Source organism: Nicotiana sylvestris, chromosome 3, assembly GCF_000393655.2.
Source record: "Nicotiana sylvestris chromosome 3, ASM39365v2, whole genome shotgun sequence".
NCBI classification, from domain to species: Eukaryota; Viridiplantae; Streptophyta; class Magnoliopsida; order Solanales; family Solanaceae; genus Nicotiana; species Nicotiana sylvestris.
In genome coordinates this window covers 47,357,485-47,378,057 of record NC_091059.1, presented here as the reverse complement: position 1 = coordinate 47,378,057, position 20,573 = coordinate 47,357,485, and the positions used below count along the sequence as shown (strand labels likewise).

General features: G+C 38.6%; 1 protein-coding gene across 1 annotated transcript; it reads right to left on the bottom strand.

Moving 5' to 3' along the window:
* Positions 1-2,435: 2,435 nt before the first annotated feature.
* LOC104238695 (dirigent protein 22-like) lies at positions 2,436-3,343 on the bottom strand. Its single transcript, XM_009793133.2, has one exon. It carries the CDS (start codon positions 3,266-3,268, stop codon positions 2,681-2,683), a length of 588 nt encoding a protein of 195 aa, XP_009791435.1. The 5' UTR covers positions 3,269-3,343; the 3' UTR covers positions 2,436-2,680.
* Positions 3,344-20,573: the final 17,230 nt, after the last annotated feature.

The following is a 20,573-nucleotide window of genomic DNA, read 5'->3' as shown; positions in this document are numbered from 1 at the left end:
AACTCACCCGAGCCCCTCGGGTTCCAATCAAAAGATGTACACAAGTGTAATAATATCATACGATCTTGCTTCCGCGATTAAAACACCAAAATAACATCGAACTACAAATTAAACATCAAAACAAATGAAATTTCCAAGGTTAACTTAAGAAGATCTAGTATCACAACTAAGCGTCGAAATCCTATCAAACCAATTCCGATTTGCACCAAATTTTGCAAACAAGTTTCAAATAGAAAAACGGACTGACACCAACTCTCAAAACCAAAATCAGAACCCGTTAACAATAAAGTCAACCTATGGTCAAACCTAATAAATTTCCAAACTTTCATATTGCTAACTTTCGGCAAAACAAGTGAAATTAACCGAGGGACCTCCGAATTAAATTCTAGGCATACTCTACGAGTTCAAAATTATAATATGGACCTACCAAAATCGTTAAAATACTGATCCGGGGTCGTTCACATAAAATGTTCACCGTAGACAACTCTAGCCTCTTTTCTAGTCAAAATTTCATTTCGCATAAAAACTTTTCAAAAAGTGACACGGATCACGCACACAAATAAAGAAACATCAAAACAAAGTAAAGAAGAACACCAAAATAAAGCTAGTATTCAAAATGTCCTACTGGGTCGTCACATTCTATAACTCTAAAAGAAACGTTTGTCATCAAATAGACATAGAAAAGTACATGAATTGGCGAAAAGGTGTCGGTATCTACTCCGCATATCGGACTTGGACTCCTACGTAGTTGCTTCGATCAGCTGACCTCTCCACTACACTCTCACAAAAGGATAACTTTTAGACCTCAACTTCCGGACCTGTCGGGCTAGAATAGCCACCGGCTCCTCCTCACCAACTCTTTCAAGGATCTCAAAAGGACCAATATACCTAGGCCTAAACTTGCCCTTCTTCCCAAACCTCATCACACGCTTTATGGGTTGAACCTATAGCAAAACCCTCTCTTCCACCATGAATGTTACATCACGAGCCCTCCGGTCAACGTAAATCTTCTGCCTAGACTAGGATGTACGAAGCTGATCTTGGATCAACTTAACATTCTCCTAGGCATCAAGAACCAAGTCAGTGCCTAACAACCTAGCCTCTCTCGGCTCAAACCAACCAACTGTAGAACGACACTGCATCCCATATAAGACCTCATAAGGAGCCATATGAATACTCAATTGGTAGCTGCTGTTGTAGGAAAACTCAGCAAGCGGTAGAAACCGATCCCATGGACCCCCGAAATACATAACACATGAACGTAGTATATCCTCCAAGATCTCAATGGTGTGTTTGCACTGCCCGTCCGTCTGTGGGTGAAATTTTATAACCCGTGTGCCTAATTTATGCTGCACGACTCTCCAAAAATGCGATGTAAACTGCATGTCTCGGTCGGAGATAATACACACTGGCACACTGTGGAGACGAAATATCTCATGGATATAGATCTGGGGCAGTTACTCTGAAGAATAAGTAGCCGCCACCGGAATGAAATGTGCCGACTTGGTCAACTTATCCACAATGACCCACATTGCATCAAATTTCTTCAAGGCCCGTGGGAGCCCAACAACGAAATCCATGATAGCAATCTCATGTCTCTGCAGCAAACCGCCAAGCCTCTGATGCTCGTACTTCACCTGCTGAAAGATCAAACACCGAGTCACATGTGCAACTATATCTTTCTTCATTCTTCTCAACCAATAATGCTGCCTCAAATCCTGATACATCTTGGCGGCACTCCGATGAATGGAATACCGTGAACTATGAACCTCAAAATGAACTCACGAAGATAATTATATATTCGGCACAAAGATCCAACTCCACATCCACTACACCCCATCATCTCCAATAGAAACATGTTTGGCATCACCGTGCTTCACCGGCGTGTCCTTAAGGACAAGCAAATGGGGGTCGTCATACGAATAAACTTTAGATAAAAAAGCTAAACGAATAAACTTTAGATAAAAATATATTATGCAACTTGTAGATAAGTTTAAGGCCACTTATTAATTAAAGTTTAGCTTTAAACCACTTAAAAGATAACGCCAGTTCTTACTCCATTGAGTCGTTCTCCACGGTTAAATTCTTTGAGTTTGTTAACCTGTTGACTTAGCTGGGCTGTCTAAATACCATTGCCATTGCTATTAATTAGAAATAAAACAGAAAGAACTTCCTCTGTCCTGGAATTCTCTCTTTAAAATGACTTAGTCAAGTCAACATCTGATGTATACTCCCTCCATTCCAGTTTCTCTGGATCTTTACGAGAGTCAATTTGATCAAATATTAAAGTTAAGTTGGATTAGATTAACTCAATATTTAAAAATAAAAAATTTAGATATTCGAAAACTATATAAACACTACTATAAGTTGCAATTCTTCTCGTATTAATATGATGAAAAATACATTTTAAAATATTGGTCAAAATTTACCTAACGTGAATAATCTCTAAAAGCGAAAAGGTTTATATATATGTTGTATCACTTTCCAAACAATGAACATTGAGGAGTTCGGTACAACGAGAGGGAGATTCATCGGGTTGTGATGACTTGTATATATACCAAGAAGCTTCTTTTACAGTACTGTAACTGAACAAGATCTCTTGTTATATGGAAAAATTATTCTTGAGATCACATCCTGCTTATTTTACCGAAAAGAAAAAAAATAAAGAAAGCCACAGGAGTTAATAATGAAGTACAATGACATGATATTCAACTATAGCGACAGTAAAGTTAGCAAAATAGGTCTTGGCAGTGGCAATGCCCCGAGCTAGCCTGAAAACTCCAGAACCACCAACTATTGGCATCTCCCTGTATTCATTTGATATTGCGTTTCTACCAAGCAAACTCAGAGTACTACCACTGTAAGGTCCATCTGTGAACACAAAATTGAAGTTCATAAGCAGACCAAATTCATTTATTGCTGCTGAACCATATATTCCTTGAGCTGAACCCACTCGTTTGGAACTCAGCTCTGGTCCTACGGTCAATGGGTCATCTATCATTCTGAGTATGCCAAACAAGAACGGTGACTTAGACGTGATGTTGGTGGCTTGAGCAATTACTGAAGATGTTTCGTTCTTTCCACCAGTAGCTAAGTCATGAAAGTAGAAATGAAGCTTGGTCGTCTTCTGCTTTGCATTAGAAAGCTTTTTAAACCATCGTCCAACTGCTTTTGGGCTTTTGTCAAGAGCATGAACTACAGGTATGGCCGTCAACATTAGTAGCACTGACAATATTATCAGCTGAATAATGATTGTTGGTTTCCCCATCTCTCTCTTGTTTTCTTGTAGGAATTTGGAAGTGTAACAAGCGATGCAGAGAAACTGTGATGCGGTTCCAATCTTTTACACCCCTATTTATACACAAAGAAGAAGAGAGAGCGCATCCAAAGTCAAATCTGGCTCCGGATGGGTTGTGACACGAAATAAATAAATAAATATATATATATAAAGGCGTGTCCTAACAAATACTTTTATCAATAAACCACACTTAATTAACCCACATTCTCACATTATTTCATGACTCTTAGTATGGTTAATGTTTTACCTCAAATCACTTTGTTCATGACATGTGTCTCGTAAAGTTTATCACCTAATTATAGTTAATTAAAGTGTATACTTACCTTAATTCTAAACATAACTACGATAAATTCTTATGATTTTTATGTATGGGAACTGTATCTAGGCAAGGCTTTTTCATTTGTTCGTCCACTATTGATTTGTAATAATACACCTAACCGTTGTGGGGGTGTAACGGATAAATTTTATTTTACAATATATATATATATATATATATATATATATATGGACTGGATACACCTAGCTCTACAACCAGTACTAGGGGTGTACAAAAGAAACTGATAAACCGCACAAACCCGATAATTCGAGTCAAACCGAGAAAAGAAATTCGACTATGGTTTGGTTTGATTTAGTTTGGTATTGGAAAAAAAACCCGACCATAATTGGTTTGGTTTGGTTTTAACTAAAGAAAGTCAAATCGAAATCAAACCAACCCGACATTACATATATAGAAACTTTAGATATATTTAATATATAAATATACTTATTGTGATGTAATTTATAAAAATTTCTTAAAATTTTTCATAATTTTATCTTTTAAGGTATTATTTCTAGGTTGGACTTAGAACTTTTGACTGCTCCAATAAGTTTTATAGCCATTAATATTAGTAAATTAAATAATGCTAACAAAAGCCCAAACCAAAATCAAATCAATATTAATGCTAACAAAAGACATTCAATTTAATATTACAAACGGGAATGTATTGAATATCTATTTTTTGTTTTGCACAATATAGATAAAAATGCATAACTTATTTTTATTTTTCTTTAGCGTTTAGTCATATAATTAATACTCCCTTATTAGTCTATTTATTTTAGCAGGACTTAGTAGTTTTAGATTATGTTTATTTTTATTATGACTTTTTAATTAACAATATTTATATTACATAATTTTATTGTCTTTATTGTTGAATATTTTAGGATAATGTCATGACACATCTCATATTTTGTATCATTTTTTTGGAAAATACTTTATATCGTTGTATCTTACTAGGATTAAAGAAATATTTTGAGCATATATTATATGTTTTGTTTTACGAAGATTTTACCGGGGAAAAACCCGAGAAAAACCGAGATTGAAAAACTCGAATTTTATTGGTTTTGTTTGGTCTTTAGATTTAATAACCCGACACAATTGGTTTGGTTTGGTAATTGTAAAATCCGAACCAACCCGGCTTATGTACACACAGGACCGCGTAGACTCCGACAAGTTGACACATGCTTTCAAACTTAAAATCGAGACTCCGACAAGTTGACACATGCTTTCAAACTTAAAATCGTGTCATGAAAGCAACACAAGTATATATAGTTTATTTAAAAAATTGTGCGAGCACCATCATTCCACTCCTTTATTGTTTTTTATTCCTCAAGTAGTTTTTGGATCAGGAACAACTTCGATTTGAATACAAAGAAAGAGAAATAGCGGATTACGTTATTCTTTAAAGTCAATGGTTTTCTGGCTTTATCGATTAGCATCCTAATTAAAGTTTTTCTTTTTTAATGTTTAGACTTCCATTAATAAATACTTGCTATGCACCTTACTCGTGGGATTTTTTATTACTTATTGAGGAAAATTTTCATAAAAAGGAAAACTATATTAACCAAGCAAAAGAAAGAAAAAGTCAAATAGATATTAAACTTTGGGCTAGTTAATTCATTTTGATGTTTAAGATTTCTCAATCAAGCGAAAACCGTCTAGACTGCTTCAAAAACAAAGTATAATTGTGTCGAAGTTTATAATTTTTAATATAACCTTATCTTTTTTAAATATTTGTTCACATAGGAGTTATTAATTAGGCGGTAATTCTAAAATGTCAATAAAACCAAACAAGGAACAAAATGCGGAGGAACATAAAAGAACAGAATACAGGCATTTACCCATCCAATTAATTTTGAAGCTATATTTATTTGTTGACTTGTTCACGATATTTTAAGAGTTATTATTTCAGAAGTTTCTTTCACTAACTAAATTTTACTTTCAATATTAGATGGATGCTTGTGCACATATATGAACTAGAAAGGCAAACTTCGAGAAGATTATTTGTTCTTTTGTCCGGTTAGTCTAAATATTGGGACAAAAACATTCGTGGTTGAGCTCTCCATCCCTTTCTTTGCCAATGAGTCCGCTATTGAGTTTTGTGTTCTCTAATAAGGCATCACCAATCTTTACCCCATTTTTGGTCCTCAAAATGGGAATTTCTCCATTTTGGGAATAACTTATTCCAACCATTCCCTTATTTATTTTTCCAAACTTTTTTATATTCTTCTCTCTTCTATATTATATTATTATCTTTCATTTTAATTTTATTTTTTAATTTTCATTAAACAAATTCCATCTTTTATTTTTATTAATTTGTAATTTCCATTAAAACAATTCCATAAAATTTTAAATAATATAATTTGTAAGCTTTCATTTAATGTATTTTCAATCTTCGATTTTCAATTTTAGAAACATCTAATATTTTATATTCGTACCTTTTAATTTTAGCAACATCTAATATTTTATATTTGCACCATTCATTTTTTGAGATAATTATATATTTTTGTACAATTATAACTTATAATAAAATTAACTTACAATTTTACATAAAAATAATGAATGCACGAAAATTAATTTATCAAATTTATACACCAAAATTAAGATGTAAAGTCAATATTATAAAGACATTACATAAATATAATTAGGTATATATAAAGAGATAAATTAAAAGATTAAATAATAAAATAATAATAATAAAGTGATGAATAGTAATGGGGAGATGAATAGTGTACCCCCATATCTGAGGGAACACTATTCATCCCCCATTTTGGGGACAAAAATGGGTGAGGGTTGGAGCTAAATTACTTGCCCCCATTATGGGGAATAGGGGTAAGGTTGGAGATGGCCTAAAGCAATGCTTAATTCTGAGGATCCCTAGGAGGTGCATTAAGGACCTGCATTCACAAATAATGTTACCATATTTTGATGATGAATTTATTACTATTTACCTGTAAAACGGTACAATTGAATTTGTTTCATGGTTCATAGATAAGCGAACTGATTTGATCCAAAATGATAAATAATTTAAATTAAAAATAAGATTTAGCATTAAAATCAAAGGAAATAGCAAGTCTGGCTCCAGGAGCAAAGCTTCCGAGGAAAACAGCAAGAGCAATGTCAGCCAGAAAGTAAAGTTGTATTATTTAGCTTGAGAATAAAGTATATCATATGTTTTGCTAGAGATTTCGTGTCCTCCTAATGTGGGTGTTAAAACTACTATTTATAGCTACACATAAGAAGCAAGATCCTAGGATCAAGCCCCTAATAAATGACAATAAAGGGGGCAATCGATGAATGTGTAACGACAGACCATGAATGCCAAAATTCTCTGCAACGGTTACCTATTTAATATTAGGAAATATTCTTCATTCAATACCATCTGGTGAAAAATATTCGTTTTGCTTTCGTTGATTATGCTCACTTTGGGATCTATCTGATACCATCTACAATTTTCCTCGGTTTCGGTTCTTACACGTTTCATCTTTCATTTGCCTTTGGTTCCACGTATAATGCAGTCATTCGATCATTTAATACAAATCGATTTTACCTTATACAGATAGTCCCCTTGCTTTTCAGTGGCACATCTTTGTGTCATCAGGAAGTTGGTAACATTCCTTTCTTGGCAAAAATTTTTTTGAACCCTTCTGAATAGTCTCTAACGCTTGGTAAGACGCACGTATCCTCGCATTTAATACCCCAAACACGTGTTATCCCACGATTCAGCAATACGTTTGCTGGTTCTCGAGGTAATCATGATCACGATTTTGCCGTTTATACTTTTACTTATACGCCTTATTTTACCTCTTTCATTTCTAACAACTTCATAAGTTCTTTTATCCTCTTTGTACTTAACTTTCTTCTGCTTTCATCTCTCTCTTGTCTTCTTCAAAAGACTTTTTCATCTTCTTACTATCTTGGCTTCTATCATCGAATATTTTAAGAACTCTAGCCTTCTCTTTGGTAGAGGCATGAAGAGAAGTAAAGATAAAGAGGTTGATGTTGATGCTGATCCCAAAGATAAAGAGGTTGATGTTGATGTTGATCCTCCTACGGTAAGCACCATCATACCCAAGCATTGGAGCATCGTTAATAATTTCCAAGAGAAGTTTCCTTCTGCGAATCCCCGAACTTGGATAGTTAGTAGATATTCTTCTTTTATTTGCCCTTCCAGTATTCCTATGTGAAGGAAGATTTTTACTTCCATGACGTAAACATTATTGCTCCTGACCCGGGGGAGCGGGTGACCTTCACCAAGAAGCGTTTTACGTATGTTTATACGTACCACTTTACTTTGGGCCTATTTTCATTAAGCGAGGGACCAGACGCCGTGATCTTGGAATTCTGCCACTGGTATCAAGTCTTCTTGACACAAGTGAGCCATTTTTTGTGGCAAATGGTGGCTAGTCTGCGCCGAGTGTGCTTGGAAAAGGGGGAGACCCTAACCCTGGCACATATGATGAACCTCTATGCCCTTAAAATCTTCCATGGGGGAGTGATTAATTTCAGCAAGCATGGACACCATGCTTTGCTTACCAGCATGGATGACAACAATGACCATAGATGGATGGAGCGGTTTGTCGTCATTGCTACTAGGGATATCATCCCAGCTAAAATTCCACTTTTTCCTAAAACATGGAGTCATTCACGTAAGTTTAAAATCTACACATTTCTCCATACGAGGTTGTTCTGTGTCATTTCTAACCCTTTTTCTTCCGTTATTTTAGCTACTCGGTGGACACCACCAAAGCTCGAAGGCCTGTATCTGTCACGACCCAAAATTCCCACCTTCGAGATCGTGATGGTGCCTAACATTTTACTTGCTAGGCAAGACATCGTTAGAACAATTTATCAATTTTCAACAATTCCAATTGAACAATAAGAAAGAAACTGAAATAACTGCCATAATCTAAAATATAGTGCAGAAAATCATAATAACTGAAATATCTAACATAACCTTAGACCCGGTATCACAAGTGCACGAGCTACTAGAATAGTACAAATAAAGGTCTGAATAAAACATAAAGTTGTCTGAGGGAAAATACTGAGCTAATAAAAAGGAAATGGGACTCCAGGGGCTGTGGATATCGAACAGCTATACCTCAAGTCTCCACACTGCTAGCCAACCCGAGCACGTTAATGACCGCTGCTGGGACCGACTCCAAAATCTGCATAAGAAGTGTAGAGTTTAGTATGAGTACAACCGACCCCATGTACTCTGTAAGTGCAGAGCCTAACCTCGACGAAGTAGTGATAAGACTAAGATGGGTCACTTACGCTATAACCTGTACGCAGTATAAAATAAAGACAGGAAAGGAAAATATGGAGCGAAATAAGGCAGTTAAATGAAGAAATAGCTAAATCCTCAAAGAAAACCAGCGATGGTCAGAATTACCAATCCTTAGAATTTCCTATGGAAAATACTGAAAACCAACACAGCATAAAGAAATAGAAACAAATAGATTGTTGCAGTTCTCAACCCGATCCCACCGTACAACACAATCCTTCCTTATTGCATCGTAACGATATCAACAATCATAAATATGTTGCGGTGCATAGCCCGATCCCACCATATAAAAAATTAGTATCATAATTCACTCTTATTTCACTGTATCAATCCACCCTTATTTCACCTGTTGCGGCGTGCAATCCGATCCTACCATATCAGTGCAAATTCACCCTTATTTCACCATATAAATCTATCCTTATTTCATCTGTTGCGGCGTGCAACCCGATCTCACCATATCAATATCAACTATTAAATGAGTACAATCAAATCAATAACTCAAATCACAAGAACATCTATGATTGATGAATATGAAACCAAATCGGAAAGGAAGCCTCGTACCAACTTGGGAATTCATATATGTACTATTACACGACAAGACAAGTCCAGTGGATGACAATTAAAATGTCCAAGTAAGTCAATTAAGGCAAATAGCAGTGAGTCATGAAAGCATGGAAAGATCTAACGTTTTAAACACGAGAAACAATGATTAATAAGTAGCAAATAAAATATGGGAGGCATTTAAATCACATAACAATTAAGGCATGGAAGGAAATAATTAAGGAAAAGCGGAAACAAGTAATTCGGCAGCGTATAAGCACTCGTCACCTTGCATATACGCCGCAACACATGAGTTTCACATAGAACATACTCTGAGGGTTACTAATTCTCTCAAATCAAGGTTAAACTCAACACTTACGTCGCTCCAAAACCGACTCAAAGCTCAATCAAGGCTTTGCCTTTCGAACAAGCCTTCGAACCAATCAAATCTAGAAATTTAACAACCAAACGATTCAAAATAAGCCTTAGGAACTATCCACAAATGAAAGAGGTTCAATTTTATCATTATTGAAAAAGTCAACTCCTGGGCCCACTTGGTCCAAACCCGAAATTTGGACCAAAACCCGATTACCCATTCATCCCCGATCCCGGTTATGTAATTTATTTTGAAATCCTACCTAAATTTGAGCTCTAAATTCAAATTTTACAAAAATCCCTAATTCTACCCAAATCCCTAATTTCTACCATGAAAATCCGAGATTTTAGATTGAAATCTTGTGAAACGTAATGGGTGATTGAAAGAAAGTAGGTTAGAATCTCTTACCAATGAATAGGGGAAGAAGAGTTCTTGGAAAAATTGCCTCTAAGTTTTCTAGTGTTGAAATTTGAAAGAATGAGGAAAATCTGTCTAACTCAACTTTTGGTGAGGTGCAGATATCGCAATTTCCGCAAATGCAAAAATCCTTTGGAAATGCGAAGTCTTCACATTCCCGCTGCCTTCGCAAATGCGAACCTGAGGGGATCGTAAATGTGAAAATCAGGCCCCCAGCCCCTGCTCGCAACTGTGAAGTCTTCTTCTCAAATGCGAAGATCGCATTTGCGAGCCAGAGCTCGCAATTGCGAAGTTTGCAGCCGATACCAGAAGCACAAAGGCTTCAGCTATGATTCTAAATCCAATCCCACTCTGTAGCCTATCTGAAACTCACCTGAGCTCCCGCTGCTCCAAAAAAAACATGTACACAAGTCAAAAAATATCATACGAACTCGCTTGCTCAATCAAATCACCAATGAATCGGACACCAAACCAAAAGAAATTTTCATTGAAACTTAAGAATTTCTATTTTAACGAGCAGACATCTGAATCACGTCAAACCAACTCCGTTTTTTACCAAATTTTGCAGACAAGTCATAAATATAGTAATGAACATATACCAAGCTTCAGAACCAAAATTCAGACTCGGTAGCAATAAAGTGAAACCTTGGTAAAAATTTTAAACTCTTTACCTTTAAGCTCCAAATATTCAAAAAATGCAATTACCCGAGCTAGGCACCTCTGAATTCGATTTCGGGCATACGCCTAGGTCCCAAATCACGATACGGACCCACCAGGACCGTCAAAATATGGATTAGGGTCTGTTTGCTAAAAACATTGACCGAACTCAACTCAAATGGATTTTTAAGGCATAATTTCACATTTTATCAATTTTTAACATAAAAGCCTTCCGGAAAAAGACACAGACTGCGTACGCAAATCGATGACGACTGAAATGAGATATTTGAGGTTTTGAAATATAGAATTAAGGTTTAAAACTCTAGATGACCTATCTGGTCATCATATTCTCCATCTCTAAAACAACTGTTCATCCTTGTATGGACATAGAAAAGTACCTGGACTGGTGAAAAGATGTGGATATCTTCTTCGTATGTCTAACTCAGACTCCCAAGTAGCTGCCTCGACTGGCTGACCTCTACACTACACTCGAACTGAAGGATAACTCTTTGATCTCAACTAACAAACTTGTCGGGCTAGAATAGCTACCGGCTCCTCCTCATAAGTCAAATCCTTGTCCAACTAGACTATACTGAAATCTAACACATAGGACGGATCACCGTGATACTTTCTAAGCATAGACACATGGAACACTGGATGGACTGCTGATATACTAGGTGGCAATGCGATCCGGTAAGCCACCTCACCCACTCTCTCAAGAATCTCAAAGGGTCTGATATACCTAGGGCTCAACTTGCCCTTCTTCCCGAATCTCATCACACCCTTTATAGGTAGAACTCGGAGAAATACCCTCTCTCTAACCATGAATGCGACATCACGGAATTGATGGTCGGCATAACTCTTCTGCCTAAACTGAGCTGTGCAAAGTCGATCCTGAATAATCTTGACCTTATCCAAGGCATCCTGCACCAAATTTGTATCCAACAATCGAGCCTCCCCCCGCTCGAACCATCCTACCGGCGAATGGCACAGCCTCCCGTATAATGCCTCATAGGGATCCATCTAAATGCTCGACTAGTAGTTGTTGTTGTAGGCAAACTCCGCAAGTGGCATCCCAAGAACCCCCGAAAGCTATAAGACAAACGTGGAGCATCCTTAAATATCTGAATAGTGCTATTGGACTATCCATCCATCTGAGGATAAAATGTTGTGCTCAACTCAACCTTCGTGCCAAACGTATGTTGTATGACCTTCCAGAAATGCAAGGTGAACTATGTACCTCGATCAAAAATGATAAACACGGGCCCACCATGCCGTGAAGACGAACAATCTCGCAGATGTAGATCTCAACCAATCGCTCTAAAGAATAGGTAACTGCCACAGGAATGAAATGTGCTGACTTGGTCAGCCTATCCACCATAACCCATACCATGTCAAACTCCCTCTGAGTCTGTGGGAGTCCAACAACAAAATCCATAGAGATACGCTTCCACTTTCACTCAGGAATCTCTAACTTCTGAAACAAACTGCTAGCGCTCTGATGCTTATACTTTACTTGCTGACAATTTAGACATTGAGCTACATATGCAACTATTTCCTTCTTCATCCTTCTCTATCAATAATGCTTCCGCAAGTCTTAATACATCTTGGCAACACCCAGATGAATAGAATACTGGGAAATATGGGCCTCCTCAAGAATTGACTCATGAAACCCATCCACATTGGGGACACAAATATGACCTTGCATCCTCAAAGCCCCATCATCTCCAACAGTAAACTATTTGGCACCACTGTGCCACACCGTGTCCCTAAGGACAAGCAAATAAGGGTCATCATACTGCTGCTCTCTTATGCCCTCAAACAAGGAAGACAGAGCGATTGTACAAGCTAAAATATGACTGGGCTCTAAAACATCCAACCTCGCGAACTGATTGGCCAAAGCTTGAATATTTGCTGCAAGTGGTCTCTCACCAACTAGAATGTATGCAAGGCTGCCCATACTCACTGCCTTTCTACTCAAGGTATCGGCCACCGCATTGGCCTTCCTGGGATGATACACAATGGTGATATCATAGTCTTTCAACAGCTCCAACCACCTCCTCTACCTCAAATTGAGATCCTTTTGCTTGATCAAATACTTTAGACTCTGATAATCCGTGAAAACCACACATAAAACACCGTAAAGATAATGCCTCCAAATCTTCAGTGGATGAACAATGGCTGCCAATTCTAAATCATGAACAGGATAATTCTTCTCATGAACCTTCAATTGCCGCGAAGCATACGCGATTACCCTATCATCCTACGTTCAATACTGCACCAAACCCAATACGAGATGCATCACAATACACCGTGTAAGATCCTGAATCTGTGGGCAACACCAACACTAGCATCGTAGTCAAAGCAGTCTTGAGCTTCTGAAAGCTCGCCTCACACTCGTTTGACAATCTAAACAGGGCACCCGCTGGGTTAACCTGGTCAATGGGGCTGCTATAAATGAAAACCCCTCCAAGAACCAACGGTAATAACCTTCTAAACCAAGAAACTCTGGATCTCTATAGCTGAAGTGGGTCTAGGCTAGTTCTAACCTGCCTCAATCTTATTAGGATCCCCCTATATTCCCTCAGCCGGTACGACGTGCCCCAAAAAGGTGAATAAGTCCAACCAAAATTCGCACTTTGAAAACTTGGCATATAACTGGCTTTCTCTCAAAGTTTGAAGTACGATCCAAAGATGATGCTCGTGCTCCTCTCGACTATGGGAGTATATCAAGATATCATTAATAAACACAATCACAAAGGAATCCAAGTAGGTTTTGAACACCCGGTTCATCAAGTCCACAAATGTCGTTGGGGAATTTGTCAGCCCAAATAACATCAATAGAAACTCATATTTCTTATACCGAGTTCGAAAAGTTGTATTAGGTACATCGGATGCCCTAATCTTCAACTGATGGTAGCCTAACCTCAAACCAATCTTTGAAAACACCTTGCCCCTCTGAAGCTGATTAAATAAGTCATCAATCCTCGGCAATAGATACTTGTTCTTGATGGTGACTTCGTTCAACTGCCGGTAATCTATGAACATCCTCATCGATGCATCTTTCTTCTTCAAAAACAACATAGGCCCATCCCAGGGCGAGATATTAGGTCTAATAAATCCCTTATCAAGTAAATCTTGCAACTGCTCCTTCAGTTCTTTCAACTCTAGTGGGTCCATTCGGTATGACAGAATAGAAATGGGTTGAGTTCCCCAGGCCAAATCAATACAGAAGTCAATATCTCTATCGGGTGGCATCCCAAGAGTAACCACACATGAACGATAGACACGATCTACAATGTTGGAATCTCCCACGGGTGTGGACATTTACGCAGGAGCACTCATAGAATCACGAGGCATAACCATATATGAAGCAAAATAGGATGACACATAGGAATAAGTAGAGCCCAAATAAAATAGAACTAAAGCATCTCTATGGCAAACTGGAAAAATACCTGTGATAACTCTATGATGACTAAGCCTCCGGCCTGGCTAGGAAAGCATAAAATCGGGGTTGGGCCCCACCACTCCAAACTACATCCTTAGGATGGGCTCTAGTTGGCCGACCTCTACCTCTAGCATCCTAACCTCCACCTCTAGCGGCCTGACCTCCACCTCTAGCGGCCTTACCGCCACCTCTAACGGCGTGACCTCCGACTCTGGATTCCTGACCCCTGCCTCTAGCTGGATGAGCGGGAAATGGTGCAACTAGTGCCGGAATCACGGCACGGGAACTCTGATATGGCATGACGCCCAATAATCTCGAACATGTCCTCCTGATATGTTACATCCCGTACTTTTCTACATTGGATTTATCATACATTATTGAGATAAGTTCAAGGACAAGACTATTTTTGAGGTTATAAGTATTTGTAATATTCCAAACAAGTGATAAGTAAGTGTTATGATGGTCAGAGAGTAAACGTACCAGAATGATTTCTCACAACTTTCACGAGATAAAACTCAAGTGGGTAACCGTACCACTACACAAATATCAACAATAAGAATGCCCCAAGCCATCACAAATCAATCCCTGACATTGCGCACCTTGTCTCGCCACATGTGCTATAATAAAGTAAGTGTTCGCCTTGTCTCGCCACACGTGCAATATTTTCCCACCTTGTCTCGCCACATGCACAACTCCCCTCCCCCTCACACACACAAACACACACACACATACACACACACACACACACATATACACACACACACACACACATATATATATATATATATATATATATATATATATATATATATATATATATATATATATATATGTCACGCCTTGTCATGCCGCATGTGCAAATATCAATAGTAACAATAGCACGGCAAAAACCTCGTGCATCACAATAACAACAACCGCACGGCAAAAACCTCGTGCATCACAATAGCAACCGCACCGCAGAAACCTTGTGCATCACAATAACAAGTACAATTGCAACAATGACAATAAATGCAAAAGTACGACAAGTAAATCAACTCAAGAACTTTCAATCACAAAGAAATGGTAGAACTACTTCGGAAGGAATAACCACAATAGAGAATACTAGGTGTAATAAGAACATCTCAACAAGGGAGAAAATAATATGTAACAACGAACCCACAATATGCAGTTCAACAACAAGGGAGCTAACATGAGTCAACTAATTCCAAATAAGGACCTGACAACTAAGATATAGGATATCTAAACTTCTTTTAAGGTTGGGCAATCATGAAGAAGATACAACAAATTCAATTAAAGATAAGTAGTGGAAATATAATTATAACCTCAATTAAGACTAAACAATTAGAGGATGAGTTAATAATAATTTCAAATAAAGATAAGCAGTTATGAATAGATAGCATGACAGTAGAAGAGGTAAAAATCTTCAGTTAAGTCAAATAAGAGTCAAATAGGCATTAAGAGTGAATCATAAAGCAATTAATTCCAATTAAAGCATGTAGAGGTGAAACTAGTAAATAGGAAACTCAATCATATCAAGACGAATATAAGAACCTAAGAACCCTAAAAGGCCAGCTTTTCATAAATAAGTCCGAGCATGCACTCGTCACCTCACGTACACGGATTACAATTAGCATAGGGGACTCAAATCCTAAGGGGTAGTTCCCCCACACAAGGCTAGGCAAGATATTTACCTCAAAGAAGGCAAACCGATACTCAAAAAAGGACTTCTCGGGTGAAATAAACCTCCAGACGGCTCAAATCTAGCCAAAATAACTTCAAAGCATAAATAACACTCGCAAGAAAGTATTACAGATCATAAAGTCTCAATCTTTGTAAAAAACTAAAAGTTGGTCCAAAAGTCGACCCCAGACTCACACCTCAGAACCTGACAAATTGCACAAAACCCGAATACCCATTCTGATACGAGTTCAACCATACAAAAAATATCAAATTCTAATACCATTTCGTCCTTCAAATCATGATTTTTCGTTTTGAAAATTTTCTTCAAAAACCTTCATTTTCCTCAACTCAAAACACAATTCAAATGATAAAAATAACGATAAAATCATGGAATATAATAAATTCTAGGCGAAGAACACTTACCCAATCGATTTGCTTGTAAAAACCCACAAAGAAGCTCCTAAAATCGAAGTTTAAAACTCAAAATATAGAGAAAATGGCAAACCCTTGAATATAAACTCTCTTCCCAGGCGTGAACGCACCTACAACAAAACTAGCCGCTTCTGCGCAACCGCAGGTGTGCATGACCAACAACACCTACGCTCCCTCTCGCTTCAGCGACCAAGAATCCGCTTCGGCGGTGCTGCAGATGCGTACCAATTCTCCGTATCTGCGGAGACTGCCAATACCATCTCTCCTCGAACTTGCATCTCAATCTTCGCACATGTGACCATCGCACCTGCGCCCAAGGTACACAGGTGCGATTACACCAGAACTCAGACTTCTTCACAACCATGAAAACCATCCGAAACTCGTTTGAAACACACATGGGACTCTCGGAACCCCGTCCAAGCATACTAACCGGTGCCATACTTTATCACGGACCCGCTCGAGGTCTCAAATCACATCAATCAACATCGAAACTACGAAACGCACCATGAATTAAACTTATGAACTTTCAAATCTTCCAACTTCTAAAACTTGCACCGAAACCTATTAAATCAACCCGGAATGACGCCAAATTTTGCGAACTAGTCCCAAATGACATAATGGAGTTGTTCAAACTCTCGGAATCGCATTCCGATCCCGATATCACAAAAGTCAACTATTGGTCAAACTTCTCCATCTTTCAAACTTCAACTTTTCCAACTTTTGCGAAATGTGTCAAATTACCCTACAGACCTCCAAATACAAATCCGAACGCACGCTTAGTCCAAAATACCATACGAAGCTGTTGAAATCATCCAAAACCCATTCTGGAGCTATTTATACAAAAAGTCAAATTTCGGTCAACTCTTACCGTTCAAGCTTCCAAAGTTAAAATTTTTCTTCAAATTTGACTCTGAATCATCCGGTAGCTGAACTTGACCATGCCCGCAAGTCATAACACATAATACGAAGTTTCTCAAGTCCTTATGCCGCTAGACGAAGCTTGAATTCTCAAAACAACCGGCCGGGTCGTTACATCCTCCCCTTCTTAAACAAATGTTCATCCTCGAACGTGCTAAGAATCAACTTGAAGGCATCAAATCACTGAATGCACACTTCCAACATACACCCGCGGGTGACCCCACGTCACCCCAGTCCACATAAGCCTAACGACACAATCTCAACTGTAATTTATCCCTTTCATCAATACCAAAAGCCTTAGAGTTAAAATTCTCACCTTCCGCTCATCTTCAAACGATCTGATTCTTATATCCACACCGAGTATCAGTCTCAACCAGCTGTAAAAACTCATGCCTACACCCACAAGGTATGACCACACAACATAACACACCACACGTAGGCCCATAATAACACTTCTAATCACAATAATTGCATGTAATCAAAACCAGCACCAACCATTAGCCTCATATCTATTAGGAACCCGTTTCAAACCTCCACAACACTAACGATGATACAAAACAACGAAGACCTCATAACTATACACCCCAATTGACTAGTCACAACTAATACCACCGGGCACAAACCCTGCAGGCTAAAACTCAAGAAGCACAGAGCAAAAATGACTGAATATGTAAAGAGAAACACATAAGAGAACTATCAAACAACCCCAAGAGGCACAACGTTTTAAATCCGACCTCAATTTGAGGTCTAAATCCCCAAATTTCGAAATCCCAAATTTCTACCCAAAAATCCCCAATTCCACCATGAAAATCCTAGATTCTAGGTTGAAATCTTGTTATAAGAAGTGAAAGATTGAAAAGAATGAGTTAAGAATCATTTACCTATGATTTGGGAGAGAAATGGCCTTTGGAAAATCACCTCTTGAGGTTTAGGCTTTAAAAATTTGGGAAATGAATCAAAAATCCCGTCAAAGTCCTTTTTACACAGCTAGAGATGTCGCATTTGTGGCCTGAGCTTAAGGAGCTATCGCAATTGCGAAGCCCTTCACAGTCCTACTTCCTTCGCAAATGCGAGGAAAGTGTCGCAAATGCGAGGAAAGTGTCGCAATTGCGATCCCTAAACCTTACAAATGTGAGTAAAAGATCGCATTTGCGATCCTGGCCCTTCCCAAACTCCCTTCGCAATTGCGAAGGTAACCTCGCAAATGCGAGAATTGCTAGCCTAGCCTTCTAATCGCAACTGCGATGAAAGCCTTGCAAATGAGGAACCTGCAGGGTTCGCAATTGCGATGCCTGATCTCGCAAATGGGAGATCAGAGGCCAGCAACAAGTTCAGTCATACCAACAAAATTTCTTAAGTTACAAAACACCTCGTAGCCTATCCGAAACCACCTGAGCCCTTGCGGCTCAAAACCAAACATCCACACATATCTTAAAATGTCATACGAACTTGCTCGTGTGATCAAATAGCCAATTTAACACCTAGAACTATGAATTTAGCACCAAATCACATGACATTCTCAAGAGAACTTTGAAATTCCTATTTTCATACCGGACTCCCGAATCACGTCAAACAAACTCTGTTTTCACCAAATTTCACAGACATAACTTAAATATTATATTAAACCTGTACCGGGATCCATAACCAAGATACGGGTCCGATACCAATGAGATCAAACATTAATCAATTTCTTTAAAGCATTAGTTTTTCAGACTTACAATTCTTAACAAAAATTCATTACTTGGGATAGGGACCTCCGAATCTGATTCCGGGCATACGTTCAGGTCCCATATTTTACTACGGACCCACCGGGACTTTCAAAATATGGGTCCGAGTATGTTTACTCAAAACGTTGCCTGAAGTCAACTAAAATCAACTTTTAAAGGCAAATATTATTATTTTTCTCAAATTTCCACATAAAGGCTTTTCCACCAATGCGCTCGGGCTGCGCAAGCAAATCTATAGGAAATACAAAGAGGTTTTGAAGGCCTCAGAACATCGAATTGGGTTCTAAAACACAAGATGACCTTTTGGGTCATCACGTTCTCCACCTCTAAAACAATTGTTCGTCCTCGAACAGACATAGAAAATACCTGAGCTATGAAAAAGGTGGGGATATCTACTCCGAATATTGGACTCGAACTCCCAGGTAGCTACCTTAATAGGCTGGCCTCCCCACTGCACCTGAACTAAAGAATAACTCTTCTATCTCAACAAACGAACCTGCTGGTCTAAAATGACTACTGACTCCTCCTCGTAGGTCAAATCCTTGTCCAACTGGACAGTGCTGAAGTCTAACACGTGGGATGGGTCGCTGTGATACCTCTGAAGTATGGACACATGAAACACTAGATGCACCGCTCATAATCCTGATGGCAACGCAAGTCTGTAGGCCACCTCTCCCACTCGATCAAGAATCTCAAAAGGCCTGGTGATGCTAGGGCTTAACTTGCCCTTCTTCCCAAATATCATTATGCCCCTCATAGGCAACACCCCAAGCAACACTCTCTCTCCGACCATGAATGCTGCATCACGACCCTTACGGTCGGCATAACTCTTTTGCCTGGACTGAGCTGTACGAAGTCTATCCTGAATGATGTTAACCTTATCCAAGACATCATGTACCTAATCTATACCAAGTAACTGAGCCTCCCCCAGCTCAAACCACCCAACCGGTGATCAACACCGTCTACCATATAATGCCTCATAGGGAGCCATCTGGATGCTCGATTGATAGCTGTTATTGTAGACAAACTCTGCTAATGGCAAGAATTGATCCCAAGAACTTCCAAAGTCAATAACACAAGCGTGGAGCATATCGTCCAAGATTTGAAGAGTACACTCGGACTATTCTTCTGTCTGAAGATGAAATGTTGTGCTCAACTCAACCTGCATACCCAACTCACGCTGTACTGCCCTCCAGAAATGTGAGGTAAACTGCGTACCTCAATCAGAAATGATAGACACGGGCACACTGTGGAGAACGACAATCTCACGGATATAAATCTCTGCCAACCGCTCCGAAGAATAGGAGACTACCATAGGAATGAAATGTGCTGACTTAGCCAATCTATCCCTAATAACCCAGACTACATCGAACTTTCTCTATGTCCGTGGGGGTCCAACATCGAATTCCATAGTGATACGCTACTACTTCCACTTAGGAATCTCAATCTTCTGAAGTAAACCACCAGGTCTCTAATG

Coding starts and splice junctions, on each gene's coding strand:
- LOC104238695 (XM_009793133.2), bottom strand. CDS start 3,268: ATGGGGAAACCAACAATCATTATTCAGCTGATAATATTGTCAGTGCTA.